The sequence below is a fragment of the Meleagris gallopavo genome, chromosome 5 (assembly GCF_905368555.1).
Source record: "Meleagris gallopavo chromosome 5, MGAL_WU_HG_1.1, whole genome shotgun sequence".
Classification (NCBI taxonomy): domain Eukaryota; kingdom Metazoa; phylum Chordata; class Aves; order Galliformes; family Phasianidae; genus Meleagris; species Meleagris gallopavo.
Window position 1 is genome coordinate 43,366,510 of NC_139408.1, and position 23,231 is coordinate 43,389,740.

Consider the following 23,231-nt stretch of genomic DNA (forward strand, 5'->3'; position numbering starts at 1 on the left):
CTTCCATTTCACTACTGAATTGTCAAGTTATTGTTATGAAAGCTAGAGAACATAAAAAGGGAAATATCATTATGCCATTATATAAAGCCATGGTTATTTCCTCAATTTCAGTAGCGAGTGGAGTTCCGATCATCTGAAAAAGATTATGAAAGGACTGAAGAAATACAAAGAAAAGAGCAAGTGTGATTCAAGATGAAATCACCTGTATAACACAGGATGTAATAGCAATGAGTTGTAAACCTCTTACTGCTGGACACACAGCATGCTGGAGAAGCATCACTCTTTGTGTGCCTCTTGCTGTATGGTAAACCATCAGCACTGCCAACTGAGGCTGGGCTTTGAGACAGGTCCATCCTGTACAGCAGATACAGCCTTCTGGCACTCAGCTTAACCTTCAGAATTCTGCTTTCCATCGTTAGGTGGTGAAATCCTGAGGCTCTGTCCAAATGGGCTTCTGTGCACCATCATCTTCACTGTTCTGCAGTTGTCCCAGTAGGCCTGACCTTGGGGCACTATTAACATCTCCAGTAAATGCTGTTCATTTTCAAAAGCTAACCATGGGAAAAGACAAAACAAAAACAAACCCCCAAACAAAAAACCCCCACCACCATAGAAGCCTTCCCTCCCACTCCCTCAACTCAATTAATTAATTCAGATGAAGAGTACCTCAGAGAAAAAATGGTTTTAAACATGCTGCTAATACACTTGCTAGTTTATCAGGTGGTGACTAGGGTCAAATGGACTTAAAATCTACAATACTTGGGGTTTTTCTACAGGGCTACTCTGTTTAGGCACACCGTATCCACTCTGGAATAGTGCTTGCCTTTTCCTAAACAACACGATCAAAATACAGAATTTTAAGTTCTCCATCTGAGGCCTTCTGAGACAGCTAAATGTATCCATGCACTGCTTCCCCAACAGAGTGGGCGAGCAGAACTTCAACTGACGTGTTATTTGTATTCTTTTAACACTAGAATTTCATGTTACTAACTCTCAAAATTGTCCTTTGCCAGGAAATATGTGGCACTTACAAAATTAGTACAATGTTTGACTATGACATGATTCCATAGCATCTGTTACATCTCAATATGTCACTGAATATTTCACAATTATTTAACATCTATCACAGTCTTCTACTCCAAGAAAGACTAAGTATTTCAAAGTTCTTTCTTCTCTAGCATAAATTTTCTGCAGCTACCAAGGTTTTCTCAGTGCACTTACCTTAGGCCTCCTAATGAGGCAGCTCAACCCAAGAGGTACAGTTCTAGGTATCATACTTTTCAAAGCTAGTTCGTAAGGCAGATTTATCTATGCTCTTTAAAGTTTTCTTGTATTTAGTACGCCAATACCACCTTACATATTCAATCATTTTAACTTGGAATATCTCTAACAGAATTAGGTAACTAAACATAAACTTGATTGGACATTTTGCAGTGCATATAGGAGTGCTCCTCCTTACTGTCAGTGAGATTTCATCTAACTGAGACTGAAATTCTCACTGCAGCACAGATAGCAAAGAATTCTGAAGACCAAACCCTTTCTGGTTAACCCTCTATAGCAAATACCTCAGTGACAAAGCAGCTGTTCAGTATTTTGATGGCACTGGTGTTGAGGCTTGTACAAAAAGAAATTTGTGGGGTTTATGAACTGGAATCAGTCTGACTCACTAGATGAGATATTCTCAGCATACGTTTCATTTGAAGTTGTTGAATAGAAACTGCCACAGAACCATTCTTCCTTGTCCAGAGATCCATTTGCCCTGGGGAATCCCGTGCCATCCTTCGGTCTGTCCCAGTCAGAAGGCAGCAGCATGTCACTGCTCTGCCTCTGTAACACCTCACATTGAAAAGAAGTTTTATTTCTGATTCTGCACATTTCTATCTGACACCATGATGCTGGTTGCTAAACTGACCCCAACTGATCTACATCCAAAAGTTGACAGCTTGGACAGAAGAAGGACTGGAGCCACTGAAAACAGCTCCAAGAGGACACTGTGATAGCAGTAGCATTGGCTTTTATTTCAAATTAAAAAATAAAAGTAAAAAAAAAAATAAAAATCAAACAGAGAATAGGATGCCTTGTTGTTGTGATTATTTTTGCTGATAGCCAGCTGTAGGTTCTGGGCCCAAGAGATGACCATCCCCTTTAGCATACAGCATACATAGAGAAGAGCATTCATAGCCCTTGAAGTGTGAGTTTTTTCCTTTACTCCAGTACAACTGCAAGATGTTTTGGCATCTCTTTGCCATGTTGAAAAGGGACTATCTTCCCATGGAGCCTCACAACCCCTGCCTGCTAGACCTTGCCTCCTACACCACCGTAACGGCTCAGCAAACTGGACCAATACACAGGAAGTGGAGAAGATCAAGGGATTCACTTCAGAACTACTCAATGCTTTAAGCCAAAATGTTAATACATGTGCAACCTACATGGGCTCTTTCAAAATTCATTACTAATTTTAAATTTCTTGCAAGAAAGAGACTCAGATATGTGTCTTTAAAGAGCTGTGATTAAAATAACTTGTTTCCTCACATTTATTGCCATAAAATGGTGCACTGTATTTTCTCATATTGTTACTGGCAATCAGTACACAAAAAGTTATAAAAACAAGTCTCTTTTTTTTTTTCCCATTAGGGTAGCTTTCCATTCAAAGAACAGTGTTAAGTACTCAAAGCAGGAACACTGCTATAACTCATACTAATTTTAAGACAGTATTTCACTGCCAGAGAGTGTAAAACTGATGTGATAGTAAATGAGAGTCATGCCAAAGCTTTTCTTTGAACTGTGACATTTTGTGTGTCAGTTAGTTACTGAGTATGACTTATCAGCCACCACCCACCCAGCTGATTAAAGATAGAAGACACAGTAACACTGCCACAAAGCTAAGGTACTAAGTTTTATTTTGGGAACCTCATAGGGACACACTGAACATTCTATGATGTAGGCATGTGTTTACTTTGGATTCTTCTGATTACTGAGTATATGGATGAAACCATTTTCTGATACACCAGGAAAAAAAGGAAACCAAACATTCCAGTGAGGAAAGTCTTGATATTGGGCTGAGTCCTCTGAACCCTTTTTCAGTCAAAGCTGTCCTGGATTTCACTATACTAACACTGTGAAAGCTACCAGGGATATCAGGTTGCCCAAAGAACACAGTTTAAAAACTGCTCATTCAATCAATGAAATCATTCAAGTCGTTTAAAAGGAAATAACACATAACTAGATTCCAAGAGCTTTAGTGAATTACAGAAGTTCCAGGAGAACAAAGCAAATACATTTTGAAAGTATGGTTATATAATCTATTTGCTTTAAAGTGGCTGCAATAAGCTAAGCATACAAAGTATCTACATGAAAATAATTTGAGCAGATTATCACTCATTTGAAAACTCAGATGTTCACAGGTATTTCTTAACAAGCAAACCCAGCTTGTTAAGTAACAGGCATCAGAAAACAAAACAAAAAAAAATGACACAATGGGAAAGCAAATGTGCTCTTAAACCTTAAAAAAAATCAGTATAATAGTAAAACCTACGGACTCACCTCTGTGCTGTTCCACAGGACATTCAGTAATTACTTGCTCTTATGTTCAGCTTACCATTTGTAGAGGTTCAGACCCAATTTGGCTCCCAAGATTATGCCAAAGATGGTTGTCATCAAACTAAACTTTTTTTTTTTTTTTTTTTTTTTTCTTCCTCCTGAGCTCCTATTATCATTGTTAGGAAGTATTACAAGTAAGAACGTAACCTGTTGGTGAGTGTATATTCCCCTTTAAGGAACCCTAGCATTACAGCTGGTGAACTATGCTGATCACAGCTCTACCACTCCTTTCCTGTTGACCAAAAAGGAAGCTGTTACATCAGCAAGAGAACATATACAAAAATGAAAAGCATCTTTCATCTAATCCTTGGGTAGCTGCTGTTTTTATTTCCCAAATCATTAGTGAGAATAATCTCCCATTTCACCCACCTCACTAAATGTCATTCCTAATTTTATCAATTTGCAACGATAGCTGAAGTGTTCTGCAGTTTGCTGACTGAACTTTGATAAACATTAGCTAGTAATTAGCTTTTATTCAGCTGTCCAGCAGGGACTGCATCATCTGAGCCTACTCAGTTCCACTCAGCTGTGGTCATCTACAATTTCTTTCCACAAGGCCTCATGGGAGGGGAAACAAGAATGCTTAAGAATAGAACTTCTCTAAAAAATCATGTTTAAAACAACAACGGCAACAACAAACCTTTGCAACATGGTAAAATAATTTCATTGACCTCTCCTGGATTTTCTATTCTCAGTAATTCAAGTTCATACTTTTAAAGTCTCTGAGAAAATGAGGAATGAGAGTATATAGAAGTAAAGGAAATAGAGAGCATTTTCCTCTCTGAAGTTCCTTGCTACAAATACAATATATATTTCTTAGAAGGAAAAGTATACAGAGACCTTTCTGTCTGTAATAATCTTCAACAGAAGGTTATTGTTGTACAGAGTCTATAAAGCGCAGATATTGACAGATATTTAGACAGAAAACCACAGTCAGGTTAGAAATACTAACAAGACAGCATAGACTTTTTAATGGCTAAATGGAAGCTAGTAACTGAAAATGAGATTTCTGTAAGATAGAAACTTCACATCAGTTGCTCCTTAATAAATAATTAGTTTGAAATAAATAATACTGCATGGAATTAGTGTTTGGTACAGGTATAAGGACTGAACACCTGAGTCAGAAGACTGAAGTACATTGACCAAAAAAATATAGTGTAACTAATAGCACAGCAACCCATCATACATTTTTTTCATGAATGTGTCTAGACCTGTAGCAACTCTCCCTGTGGGATAATAATTCAATCTTCTATGTCTCAGCAGAGACTGTGATGACATTGCTAATTAACATCCATGATGATGACTCTCTTATGAAAACATTCATCTATTGGGAAATACCATTTCTAAGGCTAACCATCTATCTATTAGCAGGTCTTTCCATCACCTTTCAAAGGTAACACCATTTCTCTTGCACTGATTAGCATGCTATTTGAGTTACAGCTCATTTCATCTAATGGATACCTGGTTCTTGAACATAGAATCGGATATATCTGCTCATATATTCAGTGCCTCCAATTTCATTCCATTATTTATGTACTATCTGCCTTGGAAGTAAAGAAGATTTCACTTTTTGTGTGTCTAGTAAGGTACGCGTGTGAAATTGGAACAGCAAACACAGATGTTATTTTATTAACAGTTTGCCCATGCATTGTATTTTGGAATGCCTCACTAAAGTTAGGAAGATGTTGAAGATTTCTCTTTTGACTTAACAGTAGAACTGATACTCTTTTCGTCTTAGTGATCATTATTATTGGTTTATTTATTTACAGTAGCATTAAGCGTGTGCTACAGTCTGTGAGTTCACATGAGGAGGGCATTGCTTCTGCACAATTTCAGAAGGAATCTCTAATTGAAGCAACTTAATAACTGGCAAGAAAACGGAAACGGAGCAACAGAATGAAAAATGATCAGAGATCGATGCCCATAATGAAATCTCTATCATCTATTACTACTAATATTAACACACAAAGGCAGTAGGGAATAAGGGATCACTAATAAAATACATTGAATAAGAAGATTTATCTCACTACAGCACTGCTTGGATTGTATATAAAGTTACAGGGGGCAAGAACATCTCCATAAGCAGTAACCCAATGAAAGAGATGGGGAGGGAAGGAAGAAGGAAGAAAAGGAAAGAGAGGAAAAGGTAGATGTGCCCACAGTGATAAATGCTACCTTTTTCTTCTTTTCAACAATTGGAAAATTCCCTGATGCTGCTAAACCACTTACATACAAATTCTTCACTAAAAGTCAGCTGTAGGCTTGAATAGTATTTTCAGTCTGCCAGATTAAAGTTCATGAAGCAGACCAAGTTTTATTCTTAACTCAATTTAGAAAATTGTTTCAAAAGGAAATAACTAATTATTCACGTTCATTTTATCTTCATTTTTTTTTACTATACATACAGAGTTCTCAATTGTTCAGAATTAAATCTGGTAGACAATTAACTAAAACCTGTTAAATTAAAAGTAATTTGCAATATAAAAAAGAACACTGTATGAAAGTGAAACCATAAAGGAAAGACAAATATACTATTAATTTCTAAGAAACAAGCATTATCCACCATAATTTTAATCAGTTTCTAGATATGTGAGATATTTTGGTCAGCCAACAAAAGGCTGTTGAAAAATCAAATGAGTGCATTTCACAATAACTGGAAATCAGAGTCAGTTCTTTTCTATCTAAGCCAAAAAGTACAGAGTTGCATTTCCTAACTAGGGTGACTGGGAATCAACAGAGTTTTCAAATATTTTAAGTATTCTATGCACACATACACATGTAAATTAATACACCCAACTTGTCAACAGTAAAGCTTCAAAGGCTGTTCTTCAGAGCTACACTTACAGTCAAAGTTCTTAAAATGCTGGCTGAAACAAATGAAGTTTCATTGATTTTTAAATAACTTGAGATCTAAAAGTTTTCACTTTGTCTTTTCACCAGAGAGCATACTTCAGGCGAAGTACAATGGTGATACTTCATCTTGTCCGTGCTTCATTGCACACTCAAACTCTTTGAAGCTGATGCGCCCATCAGAATCCCGATCAACCTCTCTATAAGAGAAAAGAGATCTGGTTTTTAAAACCCAAAAGACATTACGTGAAGCAGACATACTTATTGTAGGTATTCAACACCAACATTGTTTTGAAGAGCTCAACTCCTACACATTTGAATTCTATGCCACGAACTGAAATACACTTTTTGCATAGCACATCTCATTTGAGGAGTTGAAAGATTTTAAAAAAGAAGTATCATTCTGTTTATTCAAGAGGAAGCAGAAGTGAATTACAAGATGACAATTTGAATTCTACAAATTTAGCACTTTTAGCACAAATTTAGCTCTTCTACATCCTCCCTAGTGCCCAAAATTCAGTTATCTGGGGTGGAGATGCTCAGAGTTCCACAACACAGCATAAAATCCAAGACTTCTAGGTCATAAGATTTCATAAGCTTACATTTAAATTTCCTCAAATTGTCCTAAAACCTTTCACGTACCTCAAGCAGCTTATTTTGAAACATATATTGTGTTAACAAGCCTAATAGTTGTAGCTGTAAGAAAAAAATGCTCTTTTGCATATAAGTATATGCTAAAGTGCATATTCTAATGCTCAAAGAAACACCTCTGAAAAGAAAACCAACTTTTCCTATTTTTATTCCCATGATATAAGCTGATAGAGGACAGCAATTCAGTTAATGTCATTAACATAAAGGTCTAGGCTTTGTCAAACACAGTTTACAAAATTTGATGTAGTGACAGATTAGGCTGACAGAGTCTTCTGTAAAGTATTTATCTTAGTTCTGTCTACCTTTCTTATTAGAAACTAAGAATTATATAGAAGTTAACATTAAAAAGCTGATGAACTCTTGGAGCTCAAAATCTGCTCATCGTGTCAGAAAATATTTTGTTTACAACAATATGCGGTCCAGCATTCCATTATTGATCTGGAATAACATTTTTAATTATTACTGATAAAATTTGCAGATGACACAAAAATTGGTGGTATTATAGTTCTGCAAACTTTGCCATCACAATTAGTGTTCAATTGCAGTATTCCTACTATCCTGCAGCATGCAAAACATGATGCATATTCTACATAGATTAAAAGAAAAACTTCAAAATAATCCAGGCAGTAGCCTCTGCTAAAGAGCCCTTGAATGCCCTGGAAATTTCAAAGGGATTCTAGATCCTGCAGAGGTAGTACAGCATCTCAATACTAAAGAAAGCCTCACACGAAGAGATAGGATGTACTATTCTATGCACATATGCTTAAACATATGCTAGAAATGAAATTCTTGTGACATGAAACATTTTCTGAACTTGGTCAGATGAACTTCAGACCTCGGGGTGGAATAGTGAACCCTACAGGTCCATAAACCTATGAAATGGCACACTATCATTGTGGAAATATGTAAATGAAAGTAATTCTTTCAGTTTATTGTTGGCTCTCAATCAAGACTAAATCATATTCATATTGTGCTGCTTTTCAGGTAATGACAGGTTTGGGATGATGATCACCTATGTGTCCTGGTGGACAACATGACAACTGACAACTCAACGGATCCTCTCAAATATTGTATGCTGTAATACCAACAAACACAAACATTCACCAGCAAGGGACGAATGCAGGTCATAATTACAAAGCGGAGATGCTGTCTTGGAAAGCAGTAACTGAAAAGGGCTGAGGAGTCATAAAAAGTAATCAAATGAAGATTACTTCCTACTGTGATGCTTTACATAAGAGGGGAAATATGATCCTTGAACATGTAAGCAGGATAATATCTAAAACAAATACAACTGATTTTATTTCAGAATACAGCATTAGGAAAATTCTGAGGAAAATATTGTGTCTAGTTTCTGCTGCCCACACTTCAAGAATGATGCTGAGCAACTAAAAAGAACTGAGAAAATGACTGCTGTAAATTACACGAGTTCTGGAAACAGTGCCTTATAATGAGACATTAAACACTTCAGTTCAAAAAAAGATTAGTGAACTGATTCTATCAAATCAAGACCACAGGTACCTCTCTAGGGAAAATATTTCAGATAGTAAATATCTTTTAAAGGAATAAGAAAAGACATGATGGTAGATATCAGTTGGAAACCAAAGCTAGAAAAATTTACATCTTAAATTAGGTTTATTTTTTTAATGAAGCTGACAAGCTATTGAGATAACTAAACTATGGGTTATGAGACAGTTTCTCTCTCTTGAAAATCAAGACTACGTAACTTTCTACAACATATATTCTAGTCAAAAGGAATACTAGGTTTAATTACTTCAGGACAGACTCACTCCATGGTGCAAATCATTATTCTTTCATTTGCATTGTATGTACCTTAATTATCTGATAAATTATTTAAGCATCCTCCATCAGTATCAGAGCAAAACAGGCATTTGTAGAGAATATCCATATCCATGGTTATAGATAAGTGAAATGAAGCCCTCCATGAAATTCTAAGCAAGGCTTAAGAATCTGATGAGTTTTGTGATTGAATAATGCCATCAAACTTATCCACTGATATATTCTTACACAAAAGACACTGGAGATGATGAATGATGGTCCACACCTGTCTTGTTCTTATTTACACATCCCTATTTGTATACTGATGCTTTTCAGACAAACAGAAACCCTGTAAGAAGGTATTTGAATCTGCTCAGAGGATCTGTTCTGGACTTCTAGCTGTGGTGTCCCTGTTCATTGCAGGGGAGTTGGACTAGGTGGCCTTCTGAGGTTCCTTCCAACTCTAAGGATTCAATGATTCTATGAACAGTTTAACCATCCCAGGCCAGTTCATCCTCTTGCCTCTGACAGCAGCCATCAGTTGGGTATATATGGAAGAAAGGGAAATGTCTAGTGATGTTCCCTTGATTTATTTTCCCTTGATGTATTCTCTGTACATTCATGGATTTCCTAAATCAAACATGCATGTGTGTATGTAAATATTCTTGATGCATTTTTATTGCATGAATTTTTCTAGCAGCTTTTCAAACCCATATGAAACCCACAGCTTGAACACCTGTTCTATGAATAAGTACCTCATCTTGTTTTAAACCTGCAAGTGATTTGCCATTCCCATATTTTCAAGGGTTAACCACCACTGAAGAATTTTTCTAACAAAAAACAAACAAAAACAAAAACCCTATTATATTTTAATGACAGTACCTATTACTACTCCAGTTCTTTCAGCTGCTCCAAACAAGACTTGTGCTCCAGACCTCTCACCAGCCTCACTGCCCTTCTCTGAACACACTCCAGGGCCTCAATATCTTTCTTGCAGTGAAGGGCCCAAAAATGAACACAGTACTCAAGGTGTAGCCTCACCAGAGGTGAGCACAGGGAGATGATCACCTTCCTGTTCCTGCTGGTAACACTATTTCTGAACCAAGCCAGGATGCCATTGGCATTCTTGGCCACCGGGCACACTGCTGGCTCATGTTCAGCCGAGCATCAATCAATACTCTCAGCTCCCTTTCCTCTGCACAGTCTTCCAGCCGCTCTGTCCCAAGCCTGCAGCATTGCCTTGGGTTGTTGTGGCCAGAGTGCAGGACCTGGCACTTGATCTTGTTGAACTTCATCCCGCTGGCCTCAGCCCAGCCTGTCCAGATTGTTCTCTAGGGCCTTTCCTACCCCATTTATGTTCACTATGTATGTCCACAAATGAGCTTCATTTGGAAGCTCATCTTGAAAAACGGCCCTCTTCTTTATTTGGTGTTTGCTCTACATTCCAAAAGCCACCAAATGAATCTTAGAATTAAGTATCACTTTCCGAATAACCTTTCAGCAGAGATTATCAAGATATGCTGGCTGATATATGACTAATAAACCAGTAAGTAGTTAGCTTTTGTGATCTGAAGAAATGCTGTCTTTATTTAAATGTTATGGATTTTTGAAACCTTGCCAGAAGTAATCTAAAAGCTGGAATAACCTTGGAGTGTTAAATTTTCCTTTTTTTCCAGCTGAAACCAATGACACATTCACTCTTATGATTATGAAAATACTTTGTCACAGCATATTGATCTTTATTTCACAAACTACTACTCATTTAACAATTTTAGTATAGAGATGTTTCAAGGTATGTGGTGCTGTGGGTAGATTGTGTGATCTTTCATTGAAAATTGAGTGATAATCACCATCACAAGTTGCTAACTGTGAGATATAAATTATTCTCTTATACAATTAGGTAGTTGAAGACTCCCCAAATCACCTAAGTGTATTTTCATAGCAAACTGGATTAGATAAATGGTACTTCCCATCTGACAGGAATATTTTAATGTAAATCTAAGTAGAGTAAATGAATAGCTTAAAAGACTAATGTCGGTATAAATTGCCTCTTGAAGTTTCATGTTTATTAATTCACGGAAATTAGTACTTATCAGAAAAGTATCCACATGCAAATACTGCTTACTCGTTTATAAATAACTGCATGTATTAAGCAGGCACTCAAGCTTTTTCCCCACCATCCCTGAAACAATTCACACATGGTCAGATTCTGCAGTTCCTAAAACAAAAACACGCACTAACAGCAAGAAATACAGTATGCCTTCTTTTTGTACGGACTATCACAAAAACAGCACCCTTCAAGTAGGCACAAAATTTGAAATATTCTTTATCTGGTTTATATACAGTTTCTCATTAACCTATCATATCTATCTAAAATATGTAAAATGAAAGATTAAAGATTTTAATTCTGCTCTTCGTTCCCTAGATAATACAGTATCTGACCTAAGTGGTAAATCAAGAAATTGAGAAAGCATTTCTATTACTCAAAAGAAAGAGTAGGGAATGTGCATCAAAACCAGCATAGACTGCCACAGAGTTGGCTTTCAACTCATTAGTTCAGTAAAACAAGCCCCAGAAGTCACATAAGAGCCAGGATAAATTAAACGCTGTTCAGATCACTGATGCTATGGCCATACATCATATGGTAAGTAAGGTGGCTTAAAACTTGCTTGGATTTCTCCACTACGAAAACACAGTTAAAGATCATTAATTATACAGCAAAGGGAAGATGGTCTTTGCTTTGGCTTTGAAAGAATTGAAGTTAAACCATGGGGAGAAAGTTTTCATTTACTCTATTTTTTGGAGACAGTAGTTTGCACAGATTATTATTTATTGGTTAACATACAACTTTAAAATGGTCGTGATACATTTAATTGAGTAAGATAGCATAAGCAGTTATCACAACTAAATATGAAAAGACAACTTTTTGTTTATAAATAAATGTAAAATCAGAAAATTGAGAAATTTTAACCACTTATTTCCTAACACTTTTTGGGAGTGCTCCTGGGTATAGTTCTTTTATGCTTAAAGACCGAGCACCAGCTAGGTCCTACAACATCTGCCTTAACTTCATTCTTCTGATCTGGGTGTGATAATTCAATGCTCTTTTTCTATTAAAATAACTTCTCATTTTCCTTTCTCTTTAAGGAATTCTAACATGAACATCATAGGGAACCTACTCAGGAAACTCGGGAGAAAGCAGTCTAATAATCCCATTGCCTTTTTCGCTAATAACAAAATAAGTTCGATTTTGATCTAACTCGTGTTTTCAAGAAAGTAGAAGCATTGAAGAAATGCAGCTTGCAGTGTGATCCACGAATTTTCCTTTACAGCTCCTCTACTATTTCTGATACTGATACTGTCCTTCCTCTGTCACAGACAGAAGATCTGGAATAAGTTTCCAAGGGAACCTGTTTCCCATTAAAATACAATCACCCACTGCATGTGCCTTGGTGATAAAATTTTACAAATTATGTTTGTCTTCTGTATGCAAATTATGTTTAATACTATTGCTGACATCCTTTTTTTACTATTTTCACTTGCTCTGTTCTCCCAGCCCTCCTTGATTCACTGTGCTTCTAAAGTAGTCTGGGTAAGTGACATCTGGCTGTCATTCTGTTGGCTCTCATTCTAACTTATTCCTTGTGACTTAAAGAACACCAGAAGATCTGGAGGGTAACATGTTGCCTATCTGCCATGAGTCAGAGATGACTGATTTACTGCCTTTTGCCTCAGATTCAATTTCAAGAGCACTGAGTTCAGAATTATCTTCTATTTCTCCATTTCAATGACAAAATTTCAAACCTCAGTTCTTCCTTCTGGAATTACAATCCAAATAATAACTTCAAAACCTTAAAAATAAGATGACTTACAAATATTGCTCTGTGAAATGCACTTGCCTACTGTTTGGTCATAGGTTTATACATTAATATTGGCTCCAGTAGAGAAGGATCATAAAGTGGAAAAATATGTTACATTAAATGTAAAAAAGATGTTTTTTTTCTCCCTTGAAAACTGCCTACGGAAAGAATAATGAAATGAACAAAACATTTTTTTAAACTTTCCAAAGTACCAGCCTGTGATACAGATTCATAAAAATGTCCCACGATATTACAATATCATTCCAGAGTGTAAGCAGAAATTACTTGACAGTTATTTTAAAAAGAAAAAATTGAAAACAAAACTAGAAAATGCATAAGTTGATCACAATTAATCTCAATTGTCACATGAAGAAGTTTCCTCAGCCAAAGTTTTAAATTGATTATTTCTTTTACATTCTATTTATTTAATATTTTAAAATAAAACTATCAGGGAATAATTAAAGTAAGAGTCAATACATTCACTGCATTTGAACCAAAGCTGTCCTACTGATTGAGCAGTGAGAGTAAAACTTACACTTCTTGCAAGGAGTCCCTGCCAAGGATAAAATGACCCACCAACTGAAGATTCAAGGATGACAAGGATCTTCTTCAAAAAGCTGCCCTCTCTTCTGCTTAACCAGCTGGTTCTTCCTGTTCATAGCATTTGCTTCTTTGTTGATAGGATTCCTGCAGAGCTCCACAGTTGTTTGGTTACTAATGCATATTAATTTCACTTCCTTAAAAACCTGATGAGAAAAGCCATTCTGAAGCACTGAAGAATTATGAAGATACCTCTAGTTTTGCTTCCTGAAACAATGCGGTACTAGAGTACTAGTAGTCAGAAGTTTCAGTTAGATAGAAGAGTTTAAGGAACCATCTAAATTGTTAGAATTACATTACTATTAAGGTAGAAACATGCTTCACTTCACCTTAGGTGCTGCTCAGTTTTTACAAACGTTTTAAAGTACAGAAAACAAACAAATCATTAACTGTGGGGGAATTGTTCCAGCAGTACATTACATTCAGTTGTTTCTTCCTTGGAAGAAATACTGCCCTTTTTTTCCTGAATGCACTGCTTGACTACTTCTCTCAGTAATTGTAATATACCTTACAATATAGTAAAGTATAGACTGTTGATGTCTAGTTCTCTATCTGCAATATTTTTTATCCATTCTTGTACAGTTTCCCTGATTTTTTTCTCCCTGAACAGTAGAAATAGTCTCGGACACAATAGTTTTGCCAATACTTGTCGCTTCTTTCTTAACCAGTTCTCTCTTCTGAAGTCTTTATCATTTGATCCCAAAGATAGGGGTACTTGGGTAGAGTAACTCTTTGATTTATTTCTTTGAACGTATCAGAGAGGGCAAACTACCCCCAGACACTCTTCTCTTGATCACTTCTGCCTTCTTCTGCTGAAACTCCACAGAAAAACCTCTGAGCTTCTACTTCTTTGAGTATGTGTCCTAACTTGAATCTTTCAGTCTGCAACTGCCACTGCAGCTTGTCTTTTTGTATCTTCTCATTCTTGTTCACTTGGAAAAAAATATGTATCCCTTGAATGTAAACGATTTTGCTTACATCATCTTTTTTACTGCTTTTTCTCATTCTTAAACTTCTACCTCTTAGAAAAGGTCTACTGAAGCCTACAAGCATCTACTGATTTTATAAATGAAGTAAGAAGTGCCTTGCAGAGCTCAAGAAATAACTACCATTTGGAATCAATATCAAATGCTTCCATTTCTAGGGGAATTACTAGTTAGCAGCTGTAGAAACACATAGTTAATAAATATTTTCATCCCTGACTTGAAATCAAGCATAATTTATTATATATAACACGTTATAATAATATATATTATAATTCTATACTACATAAAATCATACTTAACAAGCAATACATAACATGTAATCTGTAATCTATAAGGGTTATATAACAATACAATACTACATAACATTATCACTTTAATTATTATAATATTTAATATATAATTGTGGATTATTCACAGAATGATGCAACCATATATAATGTGGAAGGCACAGTGTTTAGATACAATATTCTGAACTGTGCATTAAGCTTGGAAGTTCAAACAAAATCAGGTTTTACAGAGCTAAAACTAGAAGCCTAGGAAAAAGAAATGCAGATAAAATCCCTAATGGGAGGCTTATCATAGAAAGGAGATCATAAAGAGCTTAGGAAATCTTAGTGGAAAAGCAACCCAGTGTGAGCTTTTGAGGAGTAGTCAAGACAGAAATAGTGAACTCTTTTTGTGATACATAAATAAGGGAGCAGCATTATTTACTCTGTAGATGTGAAATGTCATGGTTGACATCAGTACTGAAATACTGCATTCAGCTCGTGCCCAATTTTTTTTTTTTTTTAAGAATACTTAAAATGTTAGATGATGCAGAAACCTAACCTGACAACAATTATTTGAAATGAGAAATTGCCTAAAGCAGTTCAGTTCCTCCATTTCCATCAGATGCTGTTGATACGACAAAAGGCTTCCTCCATGCAGAGGATATTTCATAACAAAGAAGTGGTGAACAAAAACAGTCATAAGCCTTAAGGAGAGATTAAATGAAGAATAAAACAAAAATGTATAGGAAAATATGAATCAAATTATATAGCTATATAACCTATAATGTACAAAATAGGATAATATCTTTTTAAGATCTTTTAAAAACAACCATACTTATATGTCAAAAGAGTTCAGATAATTCCTCATCTTTTCCCATTTTATTAAGTGTAACTTAATTAAAACCACCATCCTTGCTGAGGACTAGATTCCTAATTCTAAAGCCTACTAATTTTGCCTTAAGTGCCCAGTTGAAAGCATTGAGTGACACAGAGAATGTCTATTGTCCCCATAGCACTAGCTCATCAGCAGAGAAAAAAAAGGGAGTTTAAAAATCAAGTCTTTAGATAAACCTAATGCATTTCATGTTTTCATCTTTTTGTCTACTAGCAGGTCTGAACAGATTTATTTGAAAACACAAAATACCTTACTTCATGGCTCTTCTTGTCGCTGATCTTCATCTTCTGCTGTTGCTTAAAAGCAACATTTGGGCTTGAGGTCTCACTAAATGAGAAACTATAAAATAAAATTAAAAAAAAAAAAACAAAAACAACAAAGCCCAGAAAATAAGCTTATACCTAAAAAACCAAGACATAAAAAAAAAAAAAAAAAAGCCAAATTAGATGAGAACTGGCCCATTCAAATACTGCCTAAATTAGAACTTAGGTAAAAACTTTCCAAAACCTCAATATGGCAAATGGACAGCCTTCTTTCTAGAGTTGCCAGGTCTTTGAGATGTGTGACTAGGCATTACCTTGCTAACCAAAGTCTCTGTGTGTCAGGCACTTGCAAGTGCACCCAGAGATGGTAGATGCAGAGGAGGGCATGTATGCACCTAATGCCCAGCCACGAACTGCACTTTCCCCATATTCCCATATTTAAATAATTAAACACCATCAAGCAACTGAACTCAATATAATAAGATGGTATCCAAAGTTTGCCTCCTCCATATGATACCCTAACATTATTGCTGAAAAAGAACAATGCTAGTTCTCTAGTTAACTTGTAGATTGAAGGGGAAAAAAAAAAAAAAAAAAACACAAATCCACGTATTTCATGTTTTTTCTTAGTACTTAGAGCTGTGCTCTCAGATGTTACAAGCTAGATAGGATCAGATCTAAAAAATTTTATTTAAAAGGCATAGATTGAAAAAGTAGAGTAGTACTTGTGTTCCATTCTTCTAAGTCATACCTCAAACAGTGTTCTAGCATGGACAAAGCAGATACTCTGCAACTTGAGATCTTATCTTAATAAAAAGATTAAAAGTGGAGTATTGAAGGTCATGGGCATATCAATAGGCTAAGAGGTGGCAAGTTAAGCTCTCCTATTTGTACAAAGCTGAAAACCCACAATACAAACTTGGAAAGTTGTAGCAAATGTCCTCCTTGATAAATGATGCAATTTTCTCATGCTCTCAGATGTCCAACTTTCATGAACAATCTGCTCGTTTCTTACGCTTTCCAATGCATATCCGCTCATTTGTGTGCAGCTGCCCTAGCACAGTTTGCTTCCTTGAGCTTGACAAGTAAAGATACACTTGATGGGGTAGCTCTAATTGCACAAAACTCAGTCCAACATCACACAAGATATTCTTATTCAATCCTGGTTACTATATACTTGTTCCCTACACATTCAACTGGATACTAGCAATCACTTAAACCTATCATAATCTGAATTTATTGCAGAACAAGGAATAAAAAGAGTATTTCTGTTTCTGCCAAACAATCCACTCTGCAAACGTGAGAGAAATCTTCATTCTTTCTTTTCAATCTCTCTACAGCATTTGACATAGCTAATTAATGAAGAACTATATGTAAAAGAGGCTGACTACTCAAAAACTGCTCATTTCAGGAGGGTGATAACCAGAGAGAAGAAAATTGTGCCTCAGATTCTATTTTCTTCAATCCTGTTAAAAAAGCAGACATAGAAATTTAAAGAACTGGAAAGGTGTCATGAACTCCAGTTAAAATACTATGTAGGGATTATAAAATTCCATCCTTTCATCATATTGTGTTGTATACGGTAACAGTGTCACCAAACTGCATTGGTACTTAAGCTCATGGATAAAAAGTAGAAGGTGAAAGCAAGAAAAAGAGAGGTTACATTGGTGGCAGGAAGAAACACCTTAAGGAGCATGTGGCATTATGAAATACCTTCTGGCTGATGGTGAGTTGTCAGTCATTTGGAACTGAACCTGGACTTCCCTCTGGCAATAATGCTAAACCAGGTACAAAAATCCATCCTATCCTTGCTGTTGATGATTTAGTGTTCATAATACATGCCTTTGTCACCTTTCAGCTGGACTACAGCAATGCTGTATCCTGGGCACAAAGCCATTAGCCCTTAGGAAGCTCAGAATAGCACAAAACACAGCAGCACATTTCCACTGCAACCCAGGGAACTATAAGCACATCAAATCTGCGTTCGTCTTCTGCACTAGCTCCTGTAAAATACTGAGCCAAGTTCTGCATCTTTATCATTATCCTTAAGGTGTCCAATAGTCTAGGCACAAAATACCTACACAACTAATTGAAGATCTGCAGCTCTGCTCCATTAAGGACAAAGCTTAGTTTACGCTGTATATAGAGAATAGTCTAAAGCAGTTGAACAAATTCTCCTTGAATCCAAAGCATCAGCACTTGCTATTGAGTACAAAACGTACTCTTTGAATCTTAACCTCACTAGCAATTTCTTTCATAATAACAACACAACAGTTTGAAATTAATTCATAAAATTCTAAGTTTTTTCTTTGCTGTAAAAGGAGACAATGAAGGAAAACAATCACACTTTGATTGTTTCCTGTGGTTGTTCTGAAAATGAATAATCTACTACACGATAATGAAGAATATACAAATGCATAAATAGAAGAGCACTTGCTGTTTTTTCCAAATGAGGGGCACTGCCTGCCTTACATGAACCAAGATATTCAATGTATGTTGCAACTAATCTAATTGTTAAAAATATATATAAATCAGAGCAATGTGTTTTAGAAACCTTTAGAAAAAAAAAACAAAATATTAAGCAATAAGCATGTAAAATGTTTGAGGATGTACATGTAATTTATTTTCAGTAAGACAGACTTGTAAATGCCTACCAGACACAAAAGTAAAGCTTGGACACATTTAATGATTTTGTTTAAATTTTATTATACAGTAACATATTTAAGGTGATATGAGAAACTGAGTTTCTCATGCCACACCTCACTTGCAAAGATTAAATTTAAAAAAGAAAAATAATCCAGAAACACTCTATTCAGTAAAGGACAAATACAAGTGAAAATTTCTGCAGGGCTATAATAAGCTTTATCTCTCTTTAGAAATCAAAGTGGAATCCACATAATATTAACGAAAGTACCAGTTTTACCAACAGAATCTGTTCTGTCATCAGTTCACCCTTAGGAATATCACCTATATATAATATAATCACAGTGTAATAAAAGCTTTTGAGAACTTCTGACTATTCAGAGGAAAGGTCCAGCCTCCCATTTAGCTTTCCTTGAGGCATAATGTTCCCATTTTCAACACTGTTAAGTGCAGTGTATTTTTTCTTAATTGTATTTATTAGCACCAAAGTATAAGAGTTTGAAATCTTATTTCTAGCATATCATTTCCTGGTATGCAGATTTATATTCTATATGTCACTCAAGTCTTCAAGTAAACAAATAGTTGCAAGGAACAATAAACATGTTACCATTAATGAAAAGAAATCCTTCTATCTTAAAAACTATGGTACCAAAAAGGAAATAAAACAATTTCTATTTCAGATATACAATCACTTAAACTGAGTTACCTACTACTATCTTGAAGCTGATTATGAAATGAAAGAAATGGGACAGGGATGATAATCATTTTATCCTTTAAGAACAACTATTATGAAGAGCTTTTCACTTTGTGCCTAACAGGTTTTTTTAATTTATGATCTGTCTAGAAAAGAAGTATAAGGATGTGGAAAATCATGTTTCCAGCAACAGAATTTTCTGAATAACAAGAAGTTGTACAAAAGGAATAATCAAGGAAAAGCGACTACTTCAACAGATGGTGTCACAGATGAATGCACCAATGGAGTTAAGACAGGGATAAGTTCAGATCTTAAGATCTGGTGAGGGTTTGTAAACTTCAGAATTAATGTAGCAGAGGTTACACACATTTGCCAGTCATGGATGCTGAGCTTTTATTCACTACTGGATGAGATAAGAGACTTGTTCTTAACAGCGGATGAGATGAGAGACTTTGTGGTTCTCACTACACATTCACTGACATTCCAAATGAAATCCTAGTCATTAACAGGCAGGGGTGTCTGGACAGATGACAAACAAATATCCAAGCAGCTTCTACATGGACTATCCGAAAAGGATGGAGTTTCAAGGACTGAACAAGTGCAATTGGTTTGTCAACGTTCTGCAGACAGGCTGCTGTGGAACACAAAGATAAAAGAAAGAGGCATGTCTAGAATGCCCTGAGGTCTGTAACAGCTGTGGTGTTTTTCCCACGGAACACTAATGCCATCTTCCTCTAGAAAGAGACCAAACCACTCTTCGGTCTCCACCAATGTTCAGCAAGTGTTGATGAATATCAAAGGTGCAATTTTTTTCAAATGCAGGAATTCAATTTCGCACCTTTGCCTCATCTGCACTTCCACATCAGATGTCATTTGATCAGAGTGCCCCCCTGCTGCCATCTGCCGCATGGCAACAGAGTGTAACGGAATATTGGTGGAAAGGCTCAAACTCTACTGCCATACACCAATCCATCTCTGATGCTGGAGGACCAATATAATAAAATAGGAGGCATTACTTCCAGAGCAGCCCTCAAAAGGGCATGAGACGGACTGTACAGCCCTACCATGAGGTAATTTTTGCTGAAACCCCTTTTACATTCTCAGTTACTGCAACATACTTTGAAGAATCTTACTGCAAAATGTTTTAGAATGTTCTAAGCAGATGCTCCTTTGTGGCTGCCTAAACATAAAGCTAACATTGTGTTGCCATATCAATCAAACTTGAATGAGGTCTAAATGACTAGTTTGAAAGAAGAAAACTAGTAAATATCACTAAAGCTGCTAGCACAGCAACATATGATTGAACTTCATATGTAAGATCTGCTCTGTATACAGGCTACCAAGTACTTTTTTAATATAGGTATATGTATGTATACATTTAAACATTGTGTGCGGTCTAGCAAGTACAGCATCTAATACAGTTTATTCTTTTCAAACCATGAAACGACCTCCTTAAAAACAAAAATAGGAAAAGAGAAACAGTTTAAGGAAGTGCTTATTTTTAATAATTAAAGAAGGTCAGTAAACAGGAATAGAATCAGTCTGCTCTGTTGATACGTGACACAAAACTGCACAGCAAGGAATTTCAGTGCTGAAATAGCTATCATGTGATCACATACAGAGGTAGCCAAAGTTTTCAATATTGTAAGATTTGGAAACATCACTTCAGCTACTAAAGAAATAAAGAAGTTACTTCAAAATTTACTTTGTTCCATTATGACAAGATACTTCAGTAAATTTGAAGTCAATTTTTGTTCCTGAGAAAAGTTTCTAAATGTTAGCATTTAAATTAAAATTTCAACAATTTTATGGAGATTTGAGCTCATATAATGTTATAGATTTGATTTGTGAAAAGAATATTTAGTTTTATCATTCAGTCATAATATGTGGTCAGTTAAATTTCTTTAAAATTCCAATAAAAACTACCATCACCTCATTTATATCTACTTATAAACAAATCTAGTGCAATAATCAAGAGCTCAGGAAACTGTAAAGTGGACATATGCCTGGAAAAGCAGGAAGTTTCTGATCAAAATTTATGTCCAACAGAAGTGATTCAAGAAGAAAAACAAAGTAAGTTGCCTCAGAAAAATAACTTTTATCGTGCTCTGAGTAGAAGTAACAAACTTAGAAGCAACCTTTTTTTTTTTAGTTATTCATTAAAGTTGCAGAAAAAGCAGAAAATCCTTCTGCTGATATGCAATCATAATGAGCCAGAAACAAATGATGGCACGTGTTATACACAAAAGATACAAGTTTTTACATATTAGTATATATTATAGAGCTCTAGTTCTTCACAGTACTATGTGTTAATAGCAGCTTAAATCCATACTAAACACTTGACTTACAGAAGTACAAAGATAGGCCAAAATAAACTTTTTATTCTTAAATTAATACTTCACTAGGTAGAACTATCACACTGCAGATTCATATAACTGATCTCTTAAATTATGCATGAGCTGTAACATTATTTTAAATTTTTGGCGTAAAGTTCAGAAACAAAACTTTTCTATAATATTTTAATTAAAAAAATAAAATAATATGGCCTTTTTGTTACATTTACTTCTGGAAAAAGTAAAATGTCAGCGAGACCTCTTTTGTAAACATTGGCATTCACATGAGATTTTGTACTTCATGTGGGTTTGGTTCTTAACAAAGCATCTCAACACTTCAGTGAAAAATGAGTATCTCCCAATTCATTTTATTTTTGCCAGAAAGTCTCATTGTGATCATCTATTGACATTATTAATAAATCAGAACAGACTTATCCCTTTGTGTACATGAAGAAATAGAGGTATTCTGGTTTCTGCAACTAGCATTACATGAGAGACAAATTCCTCATAAGATAAATCAGAATTACTGAGGCATGCAGTCAGCCCTACACTTCTGATTATTACATTCTGCCTGCCTAAACAACTCTCTGACATTGCATATGGTAAGCCTTATGTCTTGATTCCAACTTGTTTCTTGTGTTATCATACATTTGTCACATTTCTCCTCAGAATCAGCTTAACTCAGTGTTGGGCTAATGAGTCTGCATATCTGATTCTGGAATATGTGAAGCAATGCAAAAATGCAGCCTTCCAAGATTACTTCTATTCCATGCTGTAAATCGTATTTATTTTTTTTTCCAAAACCAGTGGGCCAGCTTTTTTTTTTTTTTTTTTTAATATGTATTTTTTTGTTATTCTTTGCTTGTATTTTGTTGGTTTTTTATTGTATTGTTTTTTATTTGCAGAAATTTTAAGAAACTTTAGTTGGGAGGTAAGAGTAAATTCTAAAAATGGTATTAGGATTTTCCACTTTTCATTGATGTTATTTGCATTTTAGTAATTTCATTTCCAATGAAGGACATCTTAGCATCAAATACTTTTTAAAAAAATTCGGTATAAAAAAATATGAAATGTCTTACCCAGACTTCTCCTATATACCTTAGTCTCCACTTCAGATCACAGCAAATTCATTTTTCTAGACAGAAAGGGATAGCTTGGGAAATTCTTTTAGGAAGCTACTTTCAAAACAAGTGAATCGTAAAATATTAGTTAGGTTGTTCCGAAAGTAATGCCTCCTATTTATTTCCATGAAAACTACAACAGATGTGCTCTATGAAGAGCACAAGAATACTATTTCATAGAGCAAATTCTCAGCTACAAAAGACCGATTTTCAACACAATTGCCACCATGAGCTATGCATTTTCACCAGCCACGTACAAGAGTCTGAATGCTACATTCGTAAAAATCTGCACCAGTGGAGGTGACCCACTGTCACCGTCACCACTGCTGAAACACACCACTCACTGCCTCACTGTGCTCACATCCACTGTTTGGTCTCCATAAATGTTCAGCAATTATTGATAAACGTCAATGAGTGCAATTGTTCCCTCACGGAGGAATTCAATTCCACGCCTCTGTTTCATCATACTTCTACATCAGACGCCATTTGTCAGACTGCCCCTTTGCTGACATCCATCACATGGCAACAAAATGGAATGGAATATTGGTGGGAAGGTTCAGCATTTACTGCCATGCCACCAACATCCTCCTCTGATATCGTAGAACAACATAATAAAATAGGACACTTCCTTTCAAAGTAGCTCTCATACGATACAACGAAGTAAATTTCTGCTAAGTGAATTTTTTGTTC

At 35.6% G+C, this 23,231-nt stretch overlaps 2 protein-coding genes across 5 annotated transcripts in view; both read right to left on the minus strand.

Moving 5' to 3' along the window:
* The window catches only part of FOXN3 (forkhead box N3), a 230,321-nt gene extending 226,643 nt beyond the window's left edge, over positions 1-3,678 (minus strand). The window contains exon 1 of the mRNA XM_085225480.1: positions 3,544-3,678. The gene's annotated coding sequence lies outside the window, so the exon portion shown is untranslated. The remainder of the gene's footprint in view (positions 1-3,543) is intronic.
* The window catches only part of EFCAB11 (EF-hand calcium binding domain 11), a 60,890-nt gene continuing 40,542 nt past the window's right edge, over positions 2,884-23,231 (minus strand). For 2 of the 4 annotated variants that reach the window (XM_085225488.1, XM_085225485.1), the window contains one exon: positions 2,884-6,650. In XM_085225488.1, the coding sequence (XP_085081614.1) occupies positions 6,592-6,650 (59 nt within the window). In that variant the 3' untranslated portion in view covers positions 2,884-6,591. Of the gene's footprint in view, positions 6,651-13,272; positions 14,270-15,741; positions 15,827-23,231 lie in introns of those variants that run through there. The other 2 variants (XR_014883729.1, XM_085225486.1) reach the window with 2 other exon arrangements.